Here is a 22,542-nt window from a genome sequence, read left to right as displayed (position 1 = left end):
TGGAGACCAACTACCAGTGTATTACAGACCGGAGACCAACTACCAGTGTATTACAGACTGGAGACCAACTACCAGTGTATTACAGACCGGAGACCAACTACCAGTGTATTACAGACTGGAGACCAACTACCAGTGTATTACAGACTGGAGACCAACTACCAGTGTATTACAGACTGGAGACCTACTACCAGTGTATTACAGACTGGAGACCAACTACCAGTGTATTACAGACTGGAGACCAACTACCAGTGTATTACAGACTGGAGACCAACTAGTGTATTACAGACCGGAGACCAACTAGTGTATTACAGACCGGAGACCAACTAGTGTATTACAGACTGGAGACCTACTACCAGTGTATTACAGACTGGAGACCAACTAGTGTATTACAGACCGGAGACCAACTACCAGTGTATTACAGACTGGAGACCAACTAGTGTATTACAGACTGGAGACCAACTAGTGTATTACAGACTGGAGACCAACTACCAGTGTATTACAGACCGGAGACCAACTAGTGTATTACAGACTGGAGACCTACTACCAGTGTATTACAGACTGGAGACCAACTAGTGTATTACAGACTGGAGACCTACTACCAGTGTATTACAGACTGGAGACCAACTACCAGTGTATTACAGACTGGAGACCTACTACCAGTGTATTACAGACTGGAGACCTACTACCAGTGTATTACAGACTGGAGACCTACTACCAGTGTATTACAGACTGGAGACCAACTAGTGTATTACAGACCGGAGACCTACTACCAGTGTATTACAGACTGGAGACCAACTAGTGTATTACAGACTGGAGACCTACTACCAGTGTATTACAGACTGGAGACCAACTAGTGTATTACAGACTGGAGACCAACTACCAGTGTATTAGAGACCGGAGACCAACTAGTGTATTACAGACTGGAGACCAACTAGTGTATTACAGACCGGAGACCAACTACCAGTGTATTACAGACCGGAGACCAACTACCAGTGTATTACAGACTGGAGACCTACTACCAGTGTATTACAGACTGGAGACCAACTACCAGTGTATTACAGACTGGAGACCAACTACCAGTGTATTACAGACCGGAGACCAACTACCAGTGTATTACAGACTGGAGACCAACTACCAGTGTATTACAGACTGGAGACCAACTAGTGTATTACAGACTGGAGACCAACTACCAGTGTATTACAGACTGGAGACCAACTAGTGTATTACAGACTGGAGACCAACTAGTGTATTACAGACTGGAGACCAACTACCAGTGTATTACAGACTGGAGACCAACTACCAGTGTATTACAGACTGGAGACCAACTACCAGTGTATTACAGACTGGAGACCTACTACCAGTGTATTACAGACTGGAGACCAACTAGTGTATTACAGACTGGAGACCAACTACCAGTGTATTACAGACTGGAGACCTACTACCAGTGTATTACAGACTGGAGACCTACTACCAGTGTATTACAGACTGGAGACCAACTAGTGTATTACAGACTGGAGACCAACTACCAGTGTATTACAGACTGGAGACCAACTACCAGTGTATTACAGACTGGAGACCAACTACCAGTGTATTACAGACTGGAGACCAACTACCAGTGTATTACAGACTGGAGACCAACTACCAGTGTATTACAGACTGGAGACCTACTACCAGTGTATTACAGACTGGAGACCTACTACCAGTGTATTACAGACTGGAGACCTACTACCAGTGTATTACAGACTGGAGACCAACTACCAGTGTATTACAGACTGGAGACCTACTACCAGTGTATTACAGACCGGAGACCAACTACCAGTGTATTACAGACCGGAGACCAACTAGTGTATTACAGACCGGAGACCAACTATTGTATTACAGACCGGAGACCAACTATTGTATTACAGACCGGAGACCAACTAGTGTATTACAGACCGGAGACCAACTACCAGTGTATTACAGACTGGAGACCAACTACCAGTGTATTACAGACTGGAGACCTACTACCAGTGTATTACAGACTGGAGACCAACTAGTGTATTACAGACTGGAGACCAACTACCAGTGTATTACAGACTGGAGACCAACTACCAGTGTATTACAGACTGGAGACCAACTACCAGTGTATTACAGACTGGAGACCAACTACCAGTGTATTACAGACCGGAGACCAACTACCAGTGTATTACAGACTGGAGACCAACTAGTGTATTACAGACTGGAGACCAACTACCAGTGTATTACAGACTGGAGACCTACTACCAGTGTATTACAGACTGGAGACCAACTACCAGTGTATTACAGACTGGAGACCAACTACCAGTGTATTAGAGACTGGAGACCAACTACCAGTGTATTACAGACTGGAGACCTACTACCAGTGTATTACAGACTGGAGACCAACTAGTGTATTACAGACTGGAGACCTACTACCAGTGTATTACAGACTGGAGACCAACTACCAGTGTATTACAGACTGGAGACCAACTACCAGTGTATTACAGACTGGAGACCAACTACCAGTGTATTACAGACTGGAGACCAACTACCAGTGTATTACAGACTGGAGACCTACTACCAGTGTATTACAGACTGGAGACCAACTAGTGTATTACAGACTGGAGACCAACTACCAGTGTATTACAGACCGGAGACCAACTACCAGTGTATTACAGACCGGAGACCAACTACCAGTGTATTACAGACCGGAGACCAACTACCAGTGTATTACAGACCGGAGACCAACTACCAGTGTATTACAGACTGGAGACCAACTAGTGTATTACAGACTGGAGACCAACTACCAGTGTATTACAGACTGGAGACCTACTACCAGTGTATTACAGACCGGAGACCAACTACCAGTGTATTACAGACTGGAGACCAACTACCAGTGTATTACAGACTGGAGACCTACTACCAGTGTATTACAGACTGGAGACCAACTACCAGTGTATTACAGACTGGAGACCAACTACCAGTGTATTACAGACCGGAGACCAACTAGTGTATTACAGACTGGAGACCAACTAGTGTATTACAGACTGGACACCAACTAGTGTATTACAGACTGGAGACCAACTACCAGTGTATTACAGACCGGAGACCAACTACTAGTGTATTACAGACCGGAGACCAACTACCAGTGTATTACAGACTGGAGACCTACTACCAGTGTATTACAGACTGGAGACCAACTACCAGTGTATTACAGACTGGAGACCAACTACCAGTGTATTACAGACTGGAGACCTACTACCAGTGTATTACAGACTGGAGACCAACTAGTGTATTACAGACCGGAGACCAACTACCAGTGTATTACAGACCGGAGACCAACTACCAGTGTATTACAGACTGGAGACCAACTACCAGTGTATTACAGACCGGAGACCAACTACCAGTGTATTACAGACCGGAGACCAACTACCAGTGTATTACAGACCGGAGACCTACTACCAGTGTATTACAGACTGGAGACCAACTAGTGTATTACAGACTGGAGACCTACTACCAGTGTATTACAGACTGGAGACCAACTACCAGTGTATTAGAGACTGGAGACCAACTACCAGTGTATTACAGACCGGAGACCAACTAGTGTATTAGAGACTGGAGACCAACTACCAGTGTATTACAGACCGGAGACCAACTACCAGTGTATTACAGACTGGAGACCAACTAGTGTATTACAGACTGGAGACCTACTACCAGTGTATTACAGACTGGAGACCAACTACCAGTGTATTACAGACTGGAGACCTACTACCAGTGTATTACAGACTGTGTATTACAGACCTACCAACTACAGTGTATTACAGACAGGAGACCAACTACCAGTGTATTACAGACCGGAGACCAACTACCAGTGTATTACAGACCGGAGACCAACTACCAGTGTATTACAGACCGGAGACCAACTAGTGTATTACAGACGGAGACCAACTATTGTATTACAGACCGGAGACCAACTAGTGTATTACAGACCGGAGACCAACTACCAGTGTATTACAGACTGGAGACCAACTAGTGTATTACAGACTGGAGACCAACTACCAGTGTATTACAGACTGGAGACCAACTACCAGTGTATTACAGACTGGAGACCAACTACCAGTGTATTACAGACTGGAGACCAACTACCAGTGTATTACAGACTGGAGACCAACTACCAGTGTATTACAGACTGGAGACCAACTACCAGTGTATTACAGACAGGAGACCAACTACCAGTGTATTACAGACCGGAGACCAACTACCAGTGTATTACAGACCGGAGACCAACTACCAGTGTATTACAGACCGGAGACCAACTACCAGTGTATTACAGACTGGAGACCAACTAGTGTATTACAGACTGGAGACCAACTACCAGTGTATTACAGACTGGAGACCAACTACCAGTGTATTACAGACTGGAGACCAACTACCAGTGTATTACAGACTGGAGACCAACTACCAGTGTATTACAGACTGGAGACCAACTACCAGTGTATTACAGACTGGAGACCAACTACCAGTGTATTACAGACCGGAGACCAACTACCAGTGTATTACAGACCGGAGACCAACTACCAGTGTATTACAGACCGGAGACCAACTACCAGTGTATTACAGACTGGAGACCAACTACCAGTGTATTACAGACCGGAGACCAACTACCAGTGTATTACAGACTGGAGACCAACTACTAGTGTATTACAGACCGGAGACCAACTACCAGTGTATTACAGACCGGAGACCAACTACCAGTGTATTACAGACCGGAGACCAACTACCAGTGTATTACAGACTGGAGACCAACTACCAGTGTATTACAGACTGGAGACCTACCAGTGTATTACAGACTGGAGACCTACCAGTGTATTACAGACTGGAGACCAACTACCAGTGTATTACAGACTGGAGACCAACTACCAGTGTATTACAGACTGGAGACCTACTAGTGTATTACAGACTGGAGACCTACTACCAGTGTATTAAAGACCGCAGACCTACTACCAGTGTATTAAAGACCGCAGACCTACCAGTGTATTACAGACCGCAGACCAACTAGTGTATTACAGACTGGAGACCAACTACCAGTGTATTACAGACCGGAGACCAACTACCAGTGTATTACAGACTGGAGACCAACTACTACCAGACAGACTGGAGACCTACTACCAGTGTATTACAGACTGGAGACCAACTACCAGTGTATTACAGACTGGAGACCAACTACCAGTGTATTACAGACCGGAGACCAACTACCAGTGTATTACAGACCGGAGACCAACTACCAGTGTATTACAGACCGGAGACCAACTACCAGTGTATTACAGACCGGAGACCAACTACCAGTGTATTACAGACCGGAGACCAACTACCAGTGTATTACAGACTGGAGACCAACTAGTGTATTACAGACTGGAGACCAACTACCAGTGTATTACAGACCGGAGACCAACTAGTGTATTACAGACTGGAGACCAACTACCAGTGTATTACAGACTGGAGACCAACTAGTGTATTACAGACCGGAGACCAACTACCAGTGTATTACAGACCGGAGACCAACTACCAGTGTATTACAGACCGGAGACCAACTAGTGTATTACAGACTGGAGACCAACTAGTGTATTACAGACTGGAGACCAACTAGTGTATTACAGACTGGAGACCAACTACCAGTGTATTACAGACTGGAGACCTACTACCAGTGTATTACAGACTGGAGACCTACTACCTACTACCAGTGTATTACAGACTGGAGACCTACTACCAGTGTATTACAGACTGGAGACCTACTACCAGTGTATTACAGACTGGAGACCTACTACCAGTGTATTACAGACTGGAGACCTACTACCAGTGTATTACAGACTGGAGACCTACTACCAGTGTATTACAGACTGGAGACCAACTAGTGTATTACAGACCGGAGACCAACTACCAGTGTATTACAGACTGGAGACCAACTAGTGTATTACAGACTGTTTATTAGAGATTGAAATCTAAATACTAAGTGTCCAAAACATTAGGAACACCTGCTCTTTCCATTACATAGACTGACCAGGTGAATCCATACTGAACATGTGATTATGTTCCTAATGTTTTGTACACAGTGATTAATACTATATTACAAGTCTAAATATTAGATGACCAATTCAGTTGTACGGCACAATAGTTCATCTCGCAGCGTTCATAGGAAAACAAACTCAGACTGGAGTAAAACCCATCTGTCAAGAGGCAGACAGAATAACAAAGGAACCTAGGAGGCTAGCAAAGGAACCATAGGAGGTTAGCAAAGGAACCATAGGAACCATCAACATAGTAACACAATAATCACACAGACGTTCTCGAGTCAGATACAGGAGAAGATTGATCTGAGAACCCTGATAGAACCCTGCCGTCTACCATCTCTCCCCCTGATAGAACCCTGCCGTCTACCATCTCTCCCCCTGGTAGAACCCTGCCGTCTACCATCTCTCCCCCTGATAGAACCCTGCCGTCTACCATCTCTCCCCCTGATAGAACCCTGCCGTCTACCATCTCTCCCCCTGATAGAACCCTGCCGTCTACCATCTCTCCCCCTGATAGAACCCTGCCGTCTACCCTGCCGCCTACATCTCTCCCCTGATAGAACCCTGCCGTCTACCATCTCTCCCCTGGTAGAACCCTGCCGTCTACCATCTCTCCCCCTGATAGAACCCTGCCGTCTACCATCTCTCCCCTGATAGAACCCTGCCGTCTACCATCTCTCCCCTGGTAGAACCCTGCCGTCTACCATCTCTCCCCTGATAGAACCCTGCCGTCTACCATCTCTCCCCTGATAGAACCCTGCCGTCTACCATCTCTCCCCCTGGTAGAACCCTGCCGTCTACCATCTCTCCCCCTGGTAGAACCCTGCCGTCTACCATCTCTCCCCTGATAGAACCCTGCCGTCTCCATCTCCCCCTGATAGAACCCTGCCGTCTACCATCTCTCCCCTGGTAGAACCCTGCCGTCTACCATCTCTCCCCCTGGTAGAACCCCCTGCCGTCTACCATCTCTCCCCCTGGTAGAACCCTGCCGTCTACCATCTCTCCCCCTGATAGAACCCTGCCGTCTACCATCTCTCCCCCTGATAGAACCCTGCCGTCTACCATCTCTCCCCCTGGTAGAACCCTGCCGTCTACCATCTCTCCCCCTGGTAGAACCCTGCCGTCTACCATCTCTCCCCCTGGTAGAACCCTGCCGTCTACCATCTCTCCCCCTGGTAGAACCCTGCCGTCTACCATCTCTCCCCTGATAGAACCCTGCCGTCTACCATCTCTCTGGCTGAATAGAAACATCTCCCCTGATAGAACCCTGCCGTCTACCATCTCTCCCCTGATAGAACCCTGCCGTCTACCATCTCTCCCCTGGTAGAACCCCCTGCCGTCTACCATCTCTCCCCTGATAGAACCCTGCCGTCTACCATCTCTCCCCTGATAGAACCCTGCCGTCTACCATCTCTCCCCTGATAGAACCCTGCCGTCTACCATCTCTCCCCCTGATAGAACCCTGCCGTCTACCATCTCTCCCCCTGATAGAACCCTGCCGTCTACCATCTCCCCCTGATAGAACCCTGCCGTCTACCATCTCTCCCCTGATAGAACCCTGCCGTCTACCATCTCTCCCCTGATAGAACCCTGCTGTCTACCATCTCTCTGGCTGAGTAGAAACATCTCCCCCCGATAGAACCCTGCCGCCTACCATCTCTGCCCCTGATAGAACCCTGCTGTCTACCATCTCTCTGGCTGAGTAGAAACATCTCCCCCTGATAGAACCCTGCCGTCTACCATCTCTCCCCTGATAGAACCCTGCCGTCTACCATCTCTCCCCTGATAGAACCCTGCCGTCTACCATCTCTCCCCTGATAGAACCCTGCCGTCTACCATCTCCCCCTGATAGAACCCTGCCGTCTACCATCTCTCCCCCTGATAGAACCCTGCCGTCTACCATCTCTCCCCCTGATAGAACCCTGCCGTCTACCATCTCTCCCCCTGATAGAACCCTGCCGTCTACCATCTCTCCCCTGATAGAACCCTGCCGTCTACCATCTCTCCCCTGATAGAACCCTGCCGTCTACCATCTCTCCCCTGGTAGAACCCTGCCGTCTACCATCTCTCCCCCTGGTAGAACCCTGCCGTCTACCATCTCTCCCCCTGGTAGAACCCTGCCGTCTACCATCTCTCCCCCCCTGGTAGAACCCTGCCGTCTACCATCTCTCCCCTGGTAGAACCCTGCCGTCTACCATCTCTCCCCCTGATAGAACCCCGTCTACCATCTCTCCCCCTGATCCCTGCTCCATCTCCCCTGATAGAACCCTGCCGTCTACCATCTCTCCCCCTGATAGAACCCTGCCGTCTACCATCTCTTCCCCTGATAGAACCCTGCTGTCTACCATCTCTCCCCTGATAGAACCCTGCTGTCTACCATCTCTCCCCTGATAGAACCCTGCTGTCTACCATCTCTCCCCTGATAGAACCCTGCTGTCTACCATCTCTCCCCCTGATAGAACCCTGCCGTCTACCATCTCTCCCCCTGATAGAACCCTGCCGTCTACCATCTCTCCCCCTGATAGAACCCTGCTGTCTACCATCTCTCCCCCTGATAGAACCCTGCTGTCTACCATCTCTCTGGCTGAGTAGAAACATCTCCCCTGATAGAACCCTGCTGTCTACCATCTCTCCCCTGATAGAACCCCGCTGTCCACCATCTCTCCCCCTGATAGAACCCTGCTGTCTACCATCTCTCTGGCTGAGTAGAAACATCTTTCCCCCCTGATAGAACCCTGCCGTCTACCATCTCTCTGGCTGAATAGAAACATCTCCCCCTGATAGAACCCTGCTGTCTACCATCTCTCCGCCTGATAGAACCCTGCTGTCTACCATCTCTCCCCTGATAGAACCCTGCCGTCTACCATCTCTCCTGAGTAGAAACATCTGATAGAACCCTGCCGTCTACCATCTCTCCCCTGATATAGAACCCTGCTCTCTCTGGCCATCTCTCCCCCTGATAGAACCCTGCTGTCTACCATCTCTCTGGCTGAGTAGAAACATCTCCCCCTGATAGAACCCTGCTGTCTACCATCTCTCCCCCTGATAGAACCCCGCTGTCCACCATCTCTCCCCCTGATAGAACCCTGCTGTCTACCATCTCTCTGGCTGAGTAGAAACATCTTTCCCCCCTGATAGAACCCTGCCGTCTACCATCTCTCTGGCTGAATAGAAACATCTCCCCCTGATAGAACCCTGCTGTCTACCATCTCTCCCCCTGATAGAACCCTGCTGTCTACCATCTCTCCCCCTGATAGAACCCTGCTGTCTACCATCTCTCCCCCTGATAGAACCCTGCTGTCTACCATCTCTCCCCCTGATAGAACCCTGCTGTCTACCATCTCTCCCCCTGATAGAACCCTGATAGAACCCTGCTGTCTAACATCTCTCTGGCTGATAGAAACAACTTTCCCCCTGATAGAACCCTGCCGTCTACCATCTCTCCCCTGATAGAACCCTGCTGTCTACCATCTCTCCCCTGATAGAACCCTGCTGTCTACCATCTCTCCCCTGGCCCTGAGTAGAAACATGTCTCCCCTGATAGAACCCTGCCGTCTACCATCTCTCCCCCTGATAGAACCCTGCTGTCTACCATCTCTCTGGCTGAGTAGAAACATCTCCCCCTGATAGAACCCTGCTGTCTACCATCTCTCCCCCTGATAGAACCCTGCTGTCTACCATCTCTCCCCTGATAGAACCCTGCTGTCTACCATCTCTCCCCCCCCCTGATAGAACCCTGCTGTCTACCATCTCTCCCCTGATAGAACCCTGCTGTCTACCATCTCTCCCCCTGATAGAACCCTGCTGTCTACCATCTCTCCCCCTGATAGAACCCTGCTGTCTACCATCTCTCTGGCTGAGTAGAAACATCTCCCCCCTGATAGAACCCTGCTGTCTACCATCTCTCCCCCTGATAGAACCCTGCTGTCTACCATCTCTCCCCCTGATAGAACCCTGCTGTCTACCATCTCTCCCCCTGATAGAACCCTGCTGTCTACCATCTCTCCCCCTGATAGAACCCTGCTGTCTACCATCTCTCCCACTGATAGAACCCTGCTGTCTAACATCTCTCTGGCTAAGTAGAAACATCTCTCTGGCTGAGTAGAAACATCTCTCTGGCTGAGTAGAAACATCTCTCTGGCTGAGTAGAAACATCTCTCTGGCTGAGTAGAAACATCTCTCTGGCTGAGTAGAAACATCTCTCTGGCTGAGTAGAAACATCTCTCTGGCTGATAGAAACATCTCCCTGGCTGAGTAGAAACATCTCCCTGGCTGATAGAACCCTCTGTCTCCATCTCTGATAGAAACCTCCTGGCTGAGTAGAAACATCTCTCTGGCTGAGTCTAAACATCTCTCTGGCTGAGTAGAAACATCTTTCCCCTGAGTAGAAACATCTCTCTGGCTGAGTAGAAACATCTCTCTGGCTGAGTAGAAACATCTCCCTGGCTGAGTAGAAACATCTCTCTGGCTGAGTAGAAACATCTCTCTGGCTGAGTAGAAACATCTCTCTGGCTGAGTAGAAACATCTCCCTGGCTGAGTAGAAACATCTCCCCCTGAGATGCAGCTAACAGGCCATCTATAGATTAGAGCTGTTCTTCCCATTACACTAGGATGTTGGTGACATGTTGTCACCAACACATTGTGTTTCTCCTCCCATATTAAGCCATGCAGAGCACAACTTGGGTCAATTCCAGTGACAAGAGATGCTAGTAAGGAACGGCACAGTCTCATGATTCGGTTTTATTTTTGAAAGCTTCCCCATGGAAAAATACCCAGCTTAGGACAAGTTATCTTCATCCTAGAGTCATTTCAGGAAGGTTAACAGAAATACAAAAAATAAATATTTGAAAAAAAAAGAGCCATATTTCTCAATAAACTGAAAAGTCCATTTATGAAGTTTAAATTCAAATCACTTCTTGAATTGACCCTACTGCAGCGGCTTATACGGACGGTCTCATCGCTGCTACCCCTCAACGGGCTCGGGAGAGGCGAAGGTCGAGTCATGCGTCCTCCTAAACATGACGCTCCTAACCGCGCTTCTTAACACCCACCAACTTAACCCGGAAGCCAGCCGCACTAATGTGTCGGAGGAAACACCGTTCAACTGACAACCGGGGTTCAACCTGCAGGCGCACGACCCGCCACAAGGAGTCGCTAGAGCACGATGAGCCTACGGCAAAACCCTCCCCAAACCCAGACGACGCTGGGCTAATTGTGTGCCGCCCTATCGGACCTCCGGTCACCACCGGTTGTGACACAGCCGGAGATCGACCGCGGGTCTGTAGTGACGCCTCAAACGCTGCGACGCAGTGCCTTAGACCGCTGCACTACTCGGGAGGCCACGTTGCTCCACTTTTATCAAGGGACTCAATGTGTGCCATGAAAACACCCCCCCCCACACCACCACCAACCAGCCTGCAACATTGACACGCGGCACGATGGATGTATATACACGTGCTTTTCTCCATTCGTTTCAAGGTACGGCAAGTTGAGCATTCTTTTATGGGTCTTTTGGGCACCAATGCTGAACTGTCAGTTGACTAACTGCAACCCGTCTGTTGGCTGGATGTCCTTTTGGTTGGTGGACCATTCTTGATACACACGGGAAACTGTTGAGCATGAAAAACCCAGCAACATTGCCGTTCTTGACACAAACCGGTGCACCTGGCACCTACTACCAAACCCAGTTCAAAGGCACTTAAACATTTTGTCTTGCCCGTTCATCCTCTGAATGACACACATACACAATCCATGTCTCAAATGTCTCAAGGCTTGAACATCCTTCTTTAACCAGTCTCTTCCCCTTCATCTATACTGCTTAAAATTATGTATATATGCAAGTCCTGCCTCTCCCATCTTCTCATTGGTTTATAGAAGCAGGTACCCACGTGCCATCTCCTCATTGGTTATACCCACGTGGGTGATTGAAAGACGTTTTGCCGGTAGTCATGGTAATACTATGAAAGTGTAGATGCCAATCACCATATAAGGTCAAAGATGAAAAAGCCTGGAAGGAGGAGAGATGACTAGGAACGATTTGGTTGACTGTTTTATGTGTGGATCAATTGGCAGAGTAGAGGACCTTGTGCATTTCAGGTCAAATAACAACTCAATGTTTATATCCCAGGACACATTAGCTAGCAACAGCAAGCTAGCTAAAAAGGACAAATTAGCTAGCAAGGGTAAGCTAACTAGCTAAATTGCCATAAATGTTTTTCGAACTGTTCCCAAATTAACGTAGTTTGTTTTGATAGTTTACCCTGGGTGTCGTGATCGCATTTGGTGTGGGAGGACAAAATACACGTATGCATGATGAGCATGCGTGCAGCCGGTTTGGGTTCCATGTAAGAGAGGAGTTTTCTATACAGGTCAATGTGAGAGTGTTTAATTTGGTTAACAAAAATGTAACGGCTTATTTTCTACTTGTGGCTTATTTGATCGAATAGAAGTTTTGTAAATTATTAGGTTGTTACCAGTGTACTGGTAGACAAAAAAAACTTCATATCTGAGTTGTGCCTGTTATCACACTTGTATCAGCCCTCTCTCATTGGCTAGAATGGTCCCACCTGATCATGCCTCCTCCCACCCGATCTCGCCTCCTCCCGCCCGATCTCGCCTCCTCCCGCCCGATCTCGCCTCCTCCCGCCCGATCTCGCCTCCTCCCGCCCGATCTCGCCTCCTCCCGCCCGATCTCGCCTCCTCCCGCCCGATCTCGCCTCCTCCCGCCCGATCTCGCCTCCTCCCGCCCGATCTCGCCTCCTCCCGCCCGATCTCGCCTCCTCCCACCCGATCTCGCCTCCTCCCACCCGATCTCGCCTCCTCCCACCCGATCTCGCCTCCTCCTGACTGCCTTACATTTCTGAAGCTATTTATTATCATCGTTAGAGCGGCCAATGGAGTATCTGGCCAATATAACGGATAGTCTGTGACTCCAGTCTCTGCTGCTGTAGTGAAACTCATTTATAGAAAAATGGGTTCCTTGTGGTTAAATGACTCCACAGCTCTCCAAAAGACAAACCTTTTTTAAAAAGCCTTTTCTAAAGAAAGTTTATCTACCTTCCTGTTGTTTTCTGTAGCGTTTAATTATTTAAAATCTGTTCCTTTTCCCTCCAACATTCTATTAGGTTTGGCTTTGGACTGAGGGAATGCATAATCAGAAATTATGTTTGGGTTTTTCAAGCGCAAATGAACGTTACGACACCACTATTACGTCATGCCGTCATCTAGAGACAAATGGAGCTACCAGCTGCTGCTTTCCTTGAAAAATAGTTGAACTCTGCTGTGCTGAACTCTGCTGAACTCTGCTGTGCTGTGCTGAACTCTGCTGTGCTGAGCTGAACTCTGCTGTGCTGTGCTGAACTCTGCTGTGCTGTGCTGAACTCTGCTGTGCTGTGCTGAACTCTGCTGTGCTGAACTCTGCTGTGCTGAACTCTGCTGTGCTGAACTCTGCTGTGCTGAACTCTGCTGTGCTGAACTCTGCTGTGCTGAACTCTGCTGTGCTGAACTCTGCTGTGCTGAACTCTGCTGTGCTGAACTCTGCTGTGCTGAACTCTGCTGTGCTGAACTCTGCTGTGCTGAACTCTGCTGTGCTGAACTTGTATAACTTAAACATCTATGATTGGATCAGATTTGGTCTGGTCCGGACCAACCAAATGTGGTCATGTTTTGTCAACTACAGATCAGAGACCCATGATGACATTCCATTACTTCTCTTACTGTAGTTCGAGTCAAGGTGTCGTGTCATAGCTGACACCCCATTACTTCTGCATACATCTTTAAATTAATCTTAATTCGCAGCAAATATTTAAACAGGGTTTTTAGAAAACACTGGACTGAAATTCTGTTATCAAACTTTGAATTTGCACAGTTCTTCAAGTAAAATGTATTTTATTAAAATGTTTAAATTGTTAAAAGTCGCCCTTGGAGTTGTGGAGTTGTGTGGTTTGTTAAACTTTGAAATCAAATGTCTTTTGTTTGGTGTCTCAGCGCAATGCCAGTACCGTGGGGGTGGTGTCTGGTCACTAGGGACGATCAGACTCCGGTGATGTCACCAGAGGAGAGGCTACAGTACCGGGGACACGCAGTAGAACTAAACACTGTTACCACGGAGACAGAAGCCTAAACACTCCAGCTCACGACTATCCTAACTCCTCAGAGCGCTCTCTTTCTCTTCCTCTGAATCAGATGGTTACTCACGAAGAAGCCACGGGGAGATTGTGGTGAGAGTTCATAGCAAGGCTAAAGGAGAGTTTCTAGGGGAGAACAGCACTTTTCCATGAGTGTGTTAAGTTAGTGTCAGCGTCTCTAGAAAGATTAAATCTATTCAAAGACCCTGGAAATATACTGAACAAAAATAGCAATGAAACATTTAAGATTTCACTGAGTTACAGTTCTTAAGAAAATCTTTTAATTTAAATGCATTAATTAGGCCCTAAACTATGGTTTTTACATGACTGGCGATACAGGGATGCACCTTTAAAAAAATGGCATTGGCATGGATCAGAAAACCAGTCAGTATCTGGTGTGATCGCCATTTACCTCATGAAAACCAGTCAGTACCTGGTGTGATCAGAAAACCAGTCAGTATCTGATGTGATCAGAAAACCAGTCAGTATCTGGTGTGATCAGAAAACCAGTCAGTATCTGGTGTGATCAGAAAACCAGTCAGTATCTGGTGTGATCAGAAAACCAGTCAGTATCTGGTGTGATCAGAAAACCAGTCAGTATCTGGTGTGATCAGAAAACCAGTCAGTATCTGGTGTGATCAGAAAACCAGTCAGTATCTAGTGTTGATCAGAAAACCAGTCAGTATCTGGTGTGATCAGAAAACCAGTCAGTATCTGGTGTGATCAGAAAACCAGTCAGTATCTGGTGTGATCAGAAAACCAGTCAGTATCTGGTGTGGATCAGAAAACCAGTCAGTATCTGGTGTGATCAGAAAACCAGTCAGTATCTGGTGTGGATCACCATTTACCTCATGAAAACCATTATTATGCTGTAATATGAGGTGATGGTGGTGGATGAATGGCACAACAATGGACCTCAAGATCTCGTCACGGTATCTCTGTGCATTCAAATTGTCATCGATAAAATGCGATTGTGTTGTATGTAGCTTATGCCTGACCATACCATACCATGGGGTACTCTGTTCACAACGTTGACATCAGCAAACCACACGACGCCATACACATGGTCTGTGGTTGTGAAGCCAGTTGGACGTTCTGCCAAATTCTCTAAAACGACATTGGAGCCGGCTAATGGTAGAGAAATGAGCATTCAATTATCTGGCAACAACTCTGGTGGACATTCCTGCAGTCAGCATGCCAATTGCACAGTTCATCAAAACTTAAGACATCTGTGACAAAACTGCACATTTGAGAATGGCCTTTTATTGTCCCCAACACAAGGTGAACCTGTGTAAAGAGCATGCTCTTTAATCAGCTTCTTGATATACCACACCTGTCAGGTGGATGGATTATTTGGTAAAGGGAAAATGCTCACTAACAGAGGATGGAAACACATTTGTTCACATAATGTTAGAAAAATAAGCTTTTTTGAGCATTTGAAACATTTCTGGGATCTTTTATTTCAGCTCATGAAACATGGGACCAACACTTTACATGATGCGTTTATATTTTTGTTCAGGGAAGGGACAACGGAGTCAAGTCCAGCCATTCGTTTAAACAAGAAAATATGACAAGGTCCTAACTATTAACTAGCCTAGAGCTAGTCTGCCCTCCTCACTGAGACCAGGGAGTCTCGAGAACCCCACCTCACCGAGACCAGGGAGTCTGGAGAACCCCACCTCACCGAGACCAGGGAGTCTGGAGAACCCCACCTCACCGAGACCAGGGAGTCTGGAGAACCCCACCTCACAGAGACCAGGGAGTCTGGAGAACCCCACCTCACAGAGACCAGGGAGTCTGGAGAACCCCACCTCACAGAGACCAGGGAGTCTGGAGAACCCCACCTCACAGAGACCAGGGAGTCTGGAGAACCCCACCTCACAGAGACCAGGGAGTCTGGAGAACCCCACCTCACAGAGACCAGGGAGTCTGGAGAACCCCACCTCACAGAGACCAGGAGTCTGGAGAACCCCACCTCACAGAGACCAGGGAGTCTGGAGAACCCCACCTCACAGAGACCAGGGAGTCTGGAGAACCCCACCTCACAGAGACCAGGAGTCTGGAGAACCCCACCTCACAGAGACCAGGGAGTCTGGAGAACCCCACCTCACAGAGACCAGGGAGTCTGGAGAACCCCACCTCACAGAGACCAGGGAGTCTGGAGAACCCCACCTCACAGAGACCAGGGAGTCTGGAGAACCCCACCTCAGAATGCTAGTCTGCCCTCACTGAGACCAGGGAGTCTGGAGAACCCCACCTCACAGAGACCAGGGAGTCTGGAGAACCCCACCTCAGAATGCTAGTCTGCCCTCACAGAGACCAGGGAGTCTGGAGAACCCCAACTCAGAATGCTAGTCTGTCCTCCTCACTGAGACCAGGGAGTCTGGAGAACCCCACCTCAGAATGCTAGTCTGTCCTCCTCACAGAGACCAGGGAGTCTGGAGAACCCCACCTCACCGAGACCAGGGAGTCTGGAGAACCCCACCTCACAGAGACCAGGGAGTCTGGAGAACCCCACCTCACAGAGACCAGGGAGTCTGGAGAACCCCACCTCACAGAGACCAGGGAGTCTGGAGAACCCCACCTCACAGAGACCAGGGAGTCTGGAGAACCCCACCTCACAGAGACCAGGGAGTCTGGAGAACCCCACCTCACAGAGACCAGGAGTCTGGAGAACCCCACCTCACAGAGACCAGGAGTCTGGAGAACCCCACCTCACAGAGACCAGGAGTCTGGAGAACCCCACCTCACAGAGACCAGGGAGTCTGGAGAACCCCACCTCACAGAGACCAGGGAGTCTGGAGAACCCCACCTCACAGAGACCAGGGAGTCTGGAGAACCCCACCTCAAAGAGACCAGGGAGTCTGGAGAACCCCACCTCAGAATGCTAGTCTGCCCTCACTGAGACCAGGGAGTCTGGAGAACATCATCTTGGTAGAGGTGTGGCCTGCTGGGAGACTCTGTAGAGGTCAGAGGGTAGGGGACTGTCCTCATCCATCAAAACAGCACTAGACACCTCTGTTTCCATCTCTGTCCTAGTGTGTAATTGCAGACCTACCACTGTTATCAGCTAAATGGACTGTTGTTTCCATCTCTGTCCTAGTGTGTAATTGCAGACCTACCACTGTTATCAGCTAAATGGACTGTTGTCTCCATCTCTGTCCTAGTGTGTAATTGTAGACCTACCACTGTTATCAGCTAAATGGACTGTTGTTTCCATCTCTGTCCTAGTGTGTAATTGTAGACCTACCACTGTTATCAGCTAAATGGACTGTTTTGGTTGTCATGTCACTTGACTGAGGCGGTTTGACAATTCAACTCTCCATCCTGGACAGTTAACCAGCATCACTACTCTGGACAGTTAACCAGCATCACTACTCTGGACAGTTAACCAGCATCACTACTCTGGACAGTTAACCAGCATCACTACTCTGGACAGTTAACCAGCATCACTACTCTGGACAGTTAACCAGCATCACTACTCTGGACAGTTAACCAGCATCACTACTCTGGACAGTTAACCAGCATCACTACTCTGGACAGTTAACCAGCATCACTACTCTGGACAGTTAACCAGCATCACTACTCTGGACAGTTAACCAGCATCACTACTCTGGACAGTTAACCAGCATCACTACTCTGGACAGTTAACCAGCATCACTACTCTGGACAGTTAACCAGCATCACTACTCTGGACAGTTAACCAGCATCACTACTCTGGACAGTTAACCAGCATCACTACTCTGGACAGTGCATCACTACTCTGACAGTTAACCAGCATCACTACTCTGGACAGTTAACCAGCATCACTACTCTGGACAGTTAACCAGCATCACTACTCTGGACAGTTAACCAGCATCACTACTCTGGACAGTTAACCAGCATCACTACTCTGGACAGTTAACCAGCATCACTACTCTGGACAGTTAACCAGCATCACTACTCTGGACAGTTAACCAGCATCACTACTCTGGACAGTTAACCAGCATCACTACTCTGGACAGTTAACCAGCATCACTACTCTGGACAGTTAACCAGCATCACTACTCACTTAACTCACTGGACAGTTAACCAGCATCACTACTCTGGACAGTTAACCAGCATCACTACTCTGGACAGTTAACCAGCATCACTACTCTGGACAGTTAACCAGCATCACTACTCTGGACAGTTAACCAGCATCACTACTCTGGCTCTTGTTTTTTATTGAACTAGACAAGTCAGTCTTCAACAGATCGCTGCCTGCACCTGCCCGCCCGACTAGCATCAATACTCTGGACGGTTCTGACTTAGAATATGTGGACAACTATAAATACCTATGTGTCTGGTTAGACTGTAAACTCTCCTTCCAGACTCACTTTAAGTATCTCCAATCCAAAATTAAAACACATGATTCCATGTGTTATTTCATAGTTTTGATGTCTTCACTATTATTCTACAATGTAGAAAATAGTCAAATAAAGAAAAACCCTTGAATGAGTAGATGTGTCCAAACTTTGGACTGGTCCTGTATAATCATGTATAGGCCAGGCTCACAGTCCCTACAGAGACACAGTAGGAAAAGGGTTAGACAGTTCTCAGTGAGGAGAGGAGACAGTAGGAAAAGGGTTAGACAGTTCTCAGTGAGGAGACAGTAGGAAAAGGGTTAGACAGTTCTCAGTGAGGAGAGGAGACAGTAGGAAAAGGGTTAGACAGTTCTCAGTGAGGAGAGGAGACAGTAGGAAAAGGGTTAGACAGTTCTCAGTGAGGAGAGGAGACAGTAGGAAAAGGGTTAGACAGTTCTCAGTGAGGAGAGGAGGCAGTAGGAAAAGGGTTAGACAGTTCTCAGTGAGGAGAGGAGACAGTAGGAAAAGGGTTAGACAGTTCTCAGTGAGGAGAGGAGGCAGTAGGAAAAGGGTTAGACAGTTCTCAGTGAGGAGAGGAGACAGTAGGAAAAGGGTTAGACAGTTCTCAGTGAGGAGAGGAGACAGTAGGAAAAGGGTTAGACAGTTCTCAGTGAGGAGAGGAGACAGTAGGAAAAGGGTTAGACAGTTCTCAGTGAGGAGAGGAGACAGTAGGAAAAGGGTTAGACAGTTCTCAGTGAGGAGGAGAGGAAAAGGGTTAGAGACAGTAGGAAAAGGGTTAGACAGTTCTCAGTGAGGAGAGGAGACAGTGAGGAGAGAGAGACAGTAGGAAAAGGGTTAGACAGTTCTCAGTGAGGAGAGGAGTAGGAAAAGGGTTAGACAGTTCTCAGTGAGGAGAGGAGACAGTAGGAAAAGGGTTAGACAGTTCTCAGTGAGGAGAGGGAAAGGGTTAGACAGTGAGGAAAAGGGAAAAGGGTTAGACAGTTCTCAGTGAGGAGAGGAGACAGTAGGAAAAGGGTTAGACAGTTCTCAGTGAGGAGAGGAGGCAGTAGGAAAAGGGTTAGACAGTTCTCAGTGAGGAGAGGAGACAGTAGGAAAAGGGTTAGACAGTTCTCAGTGAGGAGAGGAGACAGTAGGAAAAGGGTTAGACAGTTCTCAGTGAGGAGACAGTAGGAAAAGGGTTAGACAGTTCTCAGTGAGGAGAGGAGACAGTAGGAAAAGGGTTAGACAGTTCTCAGTGAGGAGAGGAGACAGTAGGAAAAGGGTTAGACAGTTCTCAGTGAGGAGAGGAGACAGTGGGAAAAGGGTTAGACAGTTCTCAGTGAGGAGACAGTAGGAAAAGGGTTAGACAGTTCTCAGTGAGGAGAGGAGGCAGTAGGAAAAGGGTTAGACAGTTCTCAGTGAGGAGAGGAGACAGTAGGAAAAGGGTTAGACAGTTCTCAGTGAGGAGAGGAGACAGTAGGAAAAGGGTTAGACAGTTCTCAGTGAGGAGAGGAGACAGTAGGAAAAGGGTTAGACAGTTCTCAGTGAGGAGAGGAGACAGTAGGAAAAGGGTTAGACAGTTCTCAGTGAGGAGAGGAGGCAGTAGGAAAAGGGTTAGACATAAGACAAGATTTGGAACATAATTTTTTTTTTTAAATACAACCCCACAGGGCAGGTATTGGTTGGGGAACACCGCAGCCAATGGCAACAAAATCGAACAGAACCACAGCCAATGGCAACAGTCAACTGGTCCGTGGCTTGTGGAGGAGAGGTGAGGGCAATCTGACCCTAAAAACTGGGAGGGTTAATTTCCATCCAGACTTACTAAACAAATAGGCGACATGAAAGATGGATATTGCAGACTGCCAAAGGCTACAGTTTTTATTCAGCATGAATGCTCACCTTGTTACCCGGGTGTCTTCATTCTTCTGAAAACACTTCATGAGGATTATCGATCGTATTGCTGTTACAAACCACCATGGACAGACAGGAAGAATGGCGAAAACCTGCAGAGAGAAGAAGACCCAAACCCTAAACAGTTACATCCGGAAGCTGCGCTCAGTTCATGTACAGTTAGCGAATAAAACTGCAAAACAAAAAGCTTATATTCACCCTGGTAAAACCTTTAAATATAATGTGCTCTCTCCCAGGTAAATAAATAATCCACTGGTGACCTCCTGACGTCCCTCGAAAGCTTCAAAAGATCAGCTCTCTTTGAGAAGAAAGTTTCTGTATCTCCCCGCTTGTCTTCTCTTCTTCTTCTACTTGTTTAAGCTTTTATTTGGCGGACTACATCTGAAACGGTATATTGCCGCCACCTACTGGATGGGGTAAAAAAAGAACTCTTGTGTTCTCTTCCCTTTCTCACAACACAGAGCAGCAAGTCGTGCCGCATTCACATGCTAGTTGGAACTAGGACATTAGGAAAATTCCGACTTGCTGATTCGTTAAACGGTTTCCGTAATGAATACACCCCTGATGTCCGCAAGAACATGAATGTGTAATGACGACGTGGATGGATCCACTTTGAGGACAAAATCCACAAACTGTGGTATCTGCTGCCCTCCAGTGAATGCATGGCATGGGGCCCCAGACAGAGTGGAGACAGACAAACATTTTAATTCAAGTTCAAGTTTAGACTAAAAAGTCATTTGATCACTTTATATTATTTATTTGAAATGCTATAAGTTATTGGCCCATTTACATTTGGGATCAAATCAAGTTATATTTGTCACATGAGCGGAATACAACAGGTGTAGTAGACCTTACAGTGAAATGCTGAATACAACAGGTGTAGTAGACCTCACAGTGAAATGCTCAATACAACAGGTGTAGTAGACCTCACAGTGAAATGCTGAATACAACAGGTGTAGTAGACCTCACAGTGAAATGCTGAATACAACAGGTGTAGTAGACCTCACAGTGAAATGCTGAATACAACAGGTGTAGTAGACCTTACAGTGAAATGCTGAATACAACAGGTGTAGTAGACCTTACAGTGAAATGCTGAATACAACAGGTGTAGGTAGACCTTACAGTGAAATGCTGAATACAACAGGTGTAGTTAGACCTCACAGTGAAATGCTGAATACAACAGGTGTAGTAGACCTTACAGTGAAATGCTGAATACAACAGGTGTAGTAGACCTTACAGTGAAATGCTGAATACAACAGGTGTAGTAGACCTCACAGTGAAATGCTGAATACAACAGGTGTAGTAGACCTCACAGTGAAATGCTGAATACAACAGGTGTAGTAGACCTCACAGTGAAATGCTGAATACAACAGGTGTAGTAGACCTTACAGTGAAATGCTGAATACAACAGGTGTAGGTAGACCTTACAGTGAAATGCTGAATACAACAGGTGTAGTAGACCTCACAGTGAAATGCTGAATACAACAGGTGTAGCAGACCTTACAGTGAAATGCTGAATACAACAGGTGTAGTAGACCTTACAGTGAAATGCTGAATACAACAGGTGTAGTTAGACCTCACAGTGAAATGCTGAATACAACAGGTGTAGTAGACCTTACAGTGAAATGCTGAATACAACAGGTGTAGTTAGACCTCACAGTGAAATGCTGAATACAACAGGTGTAGGTAGACCTTACAGTGAAATGCTGAATACAACAGGTGTAGGTAGACCTTACAGTGAAATGCTGAATACAACAGGTGTAGGTAGACCTTACAGTGAAATGCTGAATACAACAGGTGTAGTAGACCTTACAGTGAAATGCTGAATACAACAGGTGTAGTAGACATTACAGTGAAATGCTGAATACAACAGGTGTAGTAGACCTTACAGTGAACTGATGAATACAACAGCTGTAGTAGACCTCACAGTGAAATGCTGAATACAACAGGTGTAGTAGACCTTACAGTGAAATGCTGAATACAACAGGTGTAGTAGACCTCACAGTGAAATGCTGAATACAACAGGTGTAGTTAGACCTCACAGTGAAATGCTGAATACAACAGGTGTAGTAGACCTCACAGTGAAATGCTGAATACAACAGGTGTAGTAG

The 22,542-nt window shown here is 47.3% G+C and overlaps 2 protein-coding genes across 2 annotated transcripts in view; one reads left to right on the top strand and one right to left on the bottom strand.

The window, feature by feature from the left end:
• map3k22 (mitogen-activated protein kinase kinase kinase 22) overlaps window positions 1-20,770 on the bottom strand; it is a 164,845-nt gene extending 144,075 nt beyond the window's left edge. Inside the window, 2 exon segments of the mRNA XM_065019206.1 lie at window positions 20,420-20,523; window positions 20,630-20,770. The gene's annotated coding sequence lies outside the window, so the exon portion shown is untranslated.
• Window positions 15,202-17,083, top strand: LOC135572148 (uncharacterized). Its single transcript, XM_065019180.1, has 3 exons — window positions 15,202-15,258; window positions 15,786-16,409; window positions 16,619-17,083. Exons 1-3 carry the CDS (start codon window positions 15,202-15,204, stop codon window positions 17,081-17,083), a joined length of 1,146 nt encoding a protein of 381 aa, XP_064875252.1.
• Window positions 20,771-22,542: the final 1,772 nt, after the last annotated feature.

The sequence above is a fragment of the Oncorhynchus nerka genome, linkage group LG6, assembly GCF_034236695.1.
Source record: "Oncorhynchus nerka isolate Pitt River linkage group LG6, Oner_Uvic_2.0, whole genome shotgun sequence".
Lineage (NCBI taxonomy): Eukaryota > Metazoa > Chordata > Actinopteri > Salmoniformes > Salmonidae > Oncorhynchus > Oncorhynchus nerka.
This window is presented reverse-complemented; position numbering and strand designations above follow the sequence as displayed.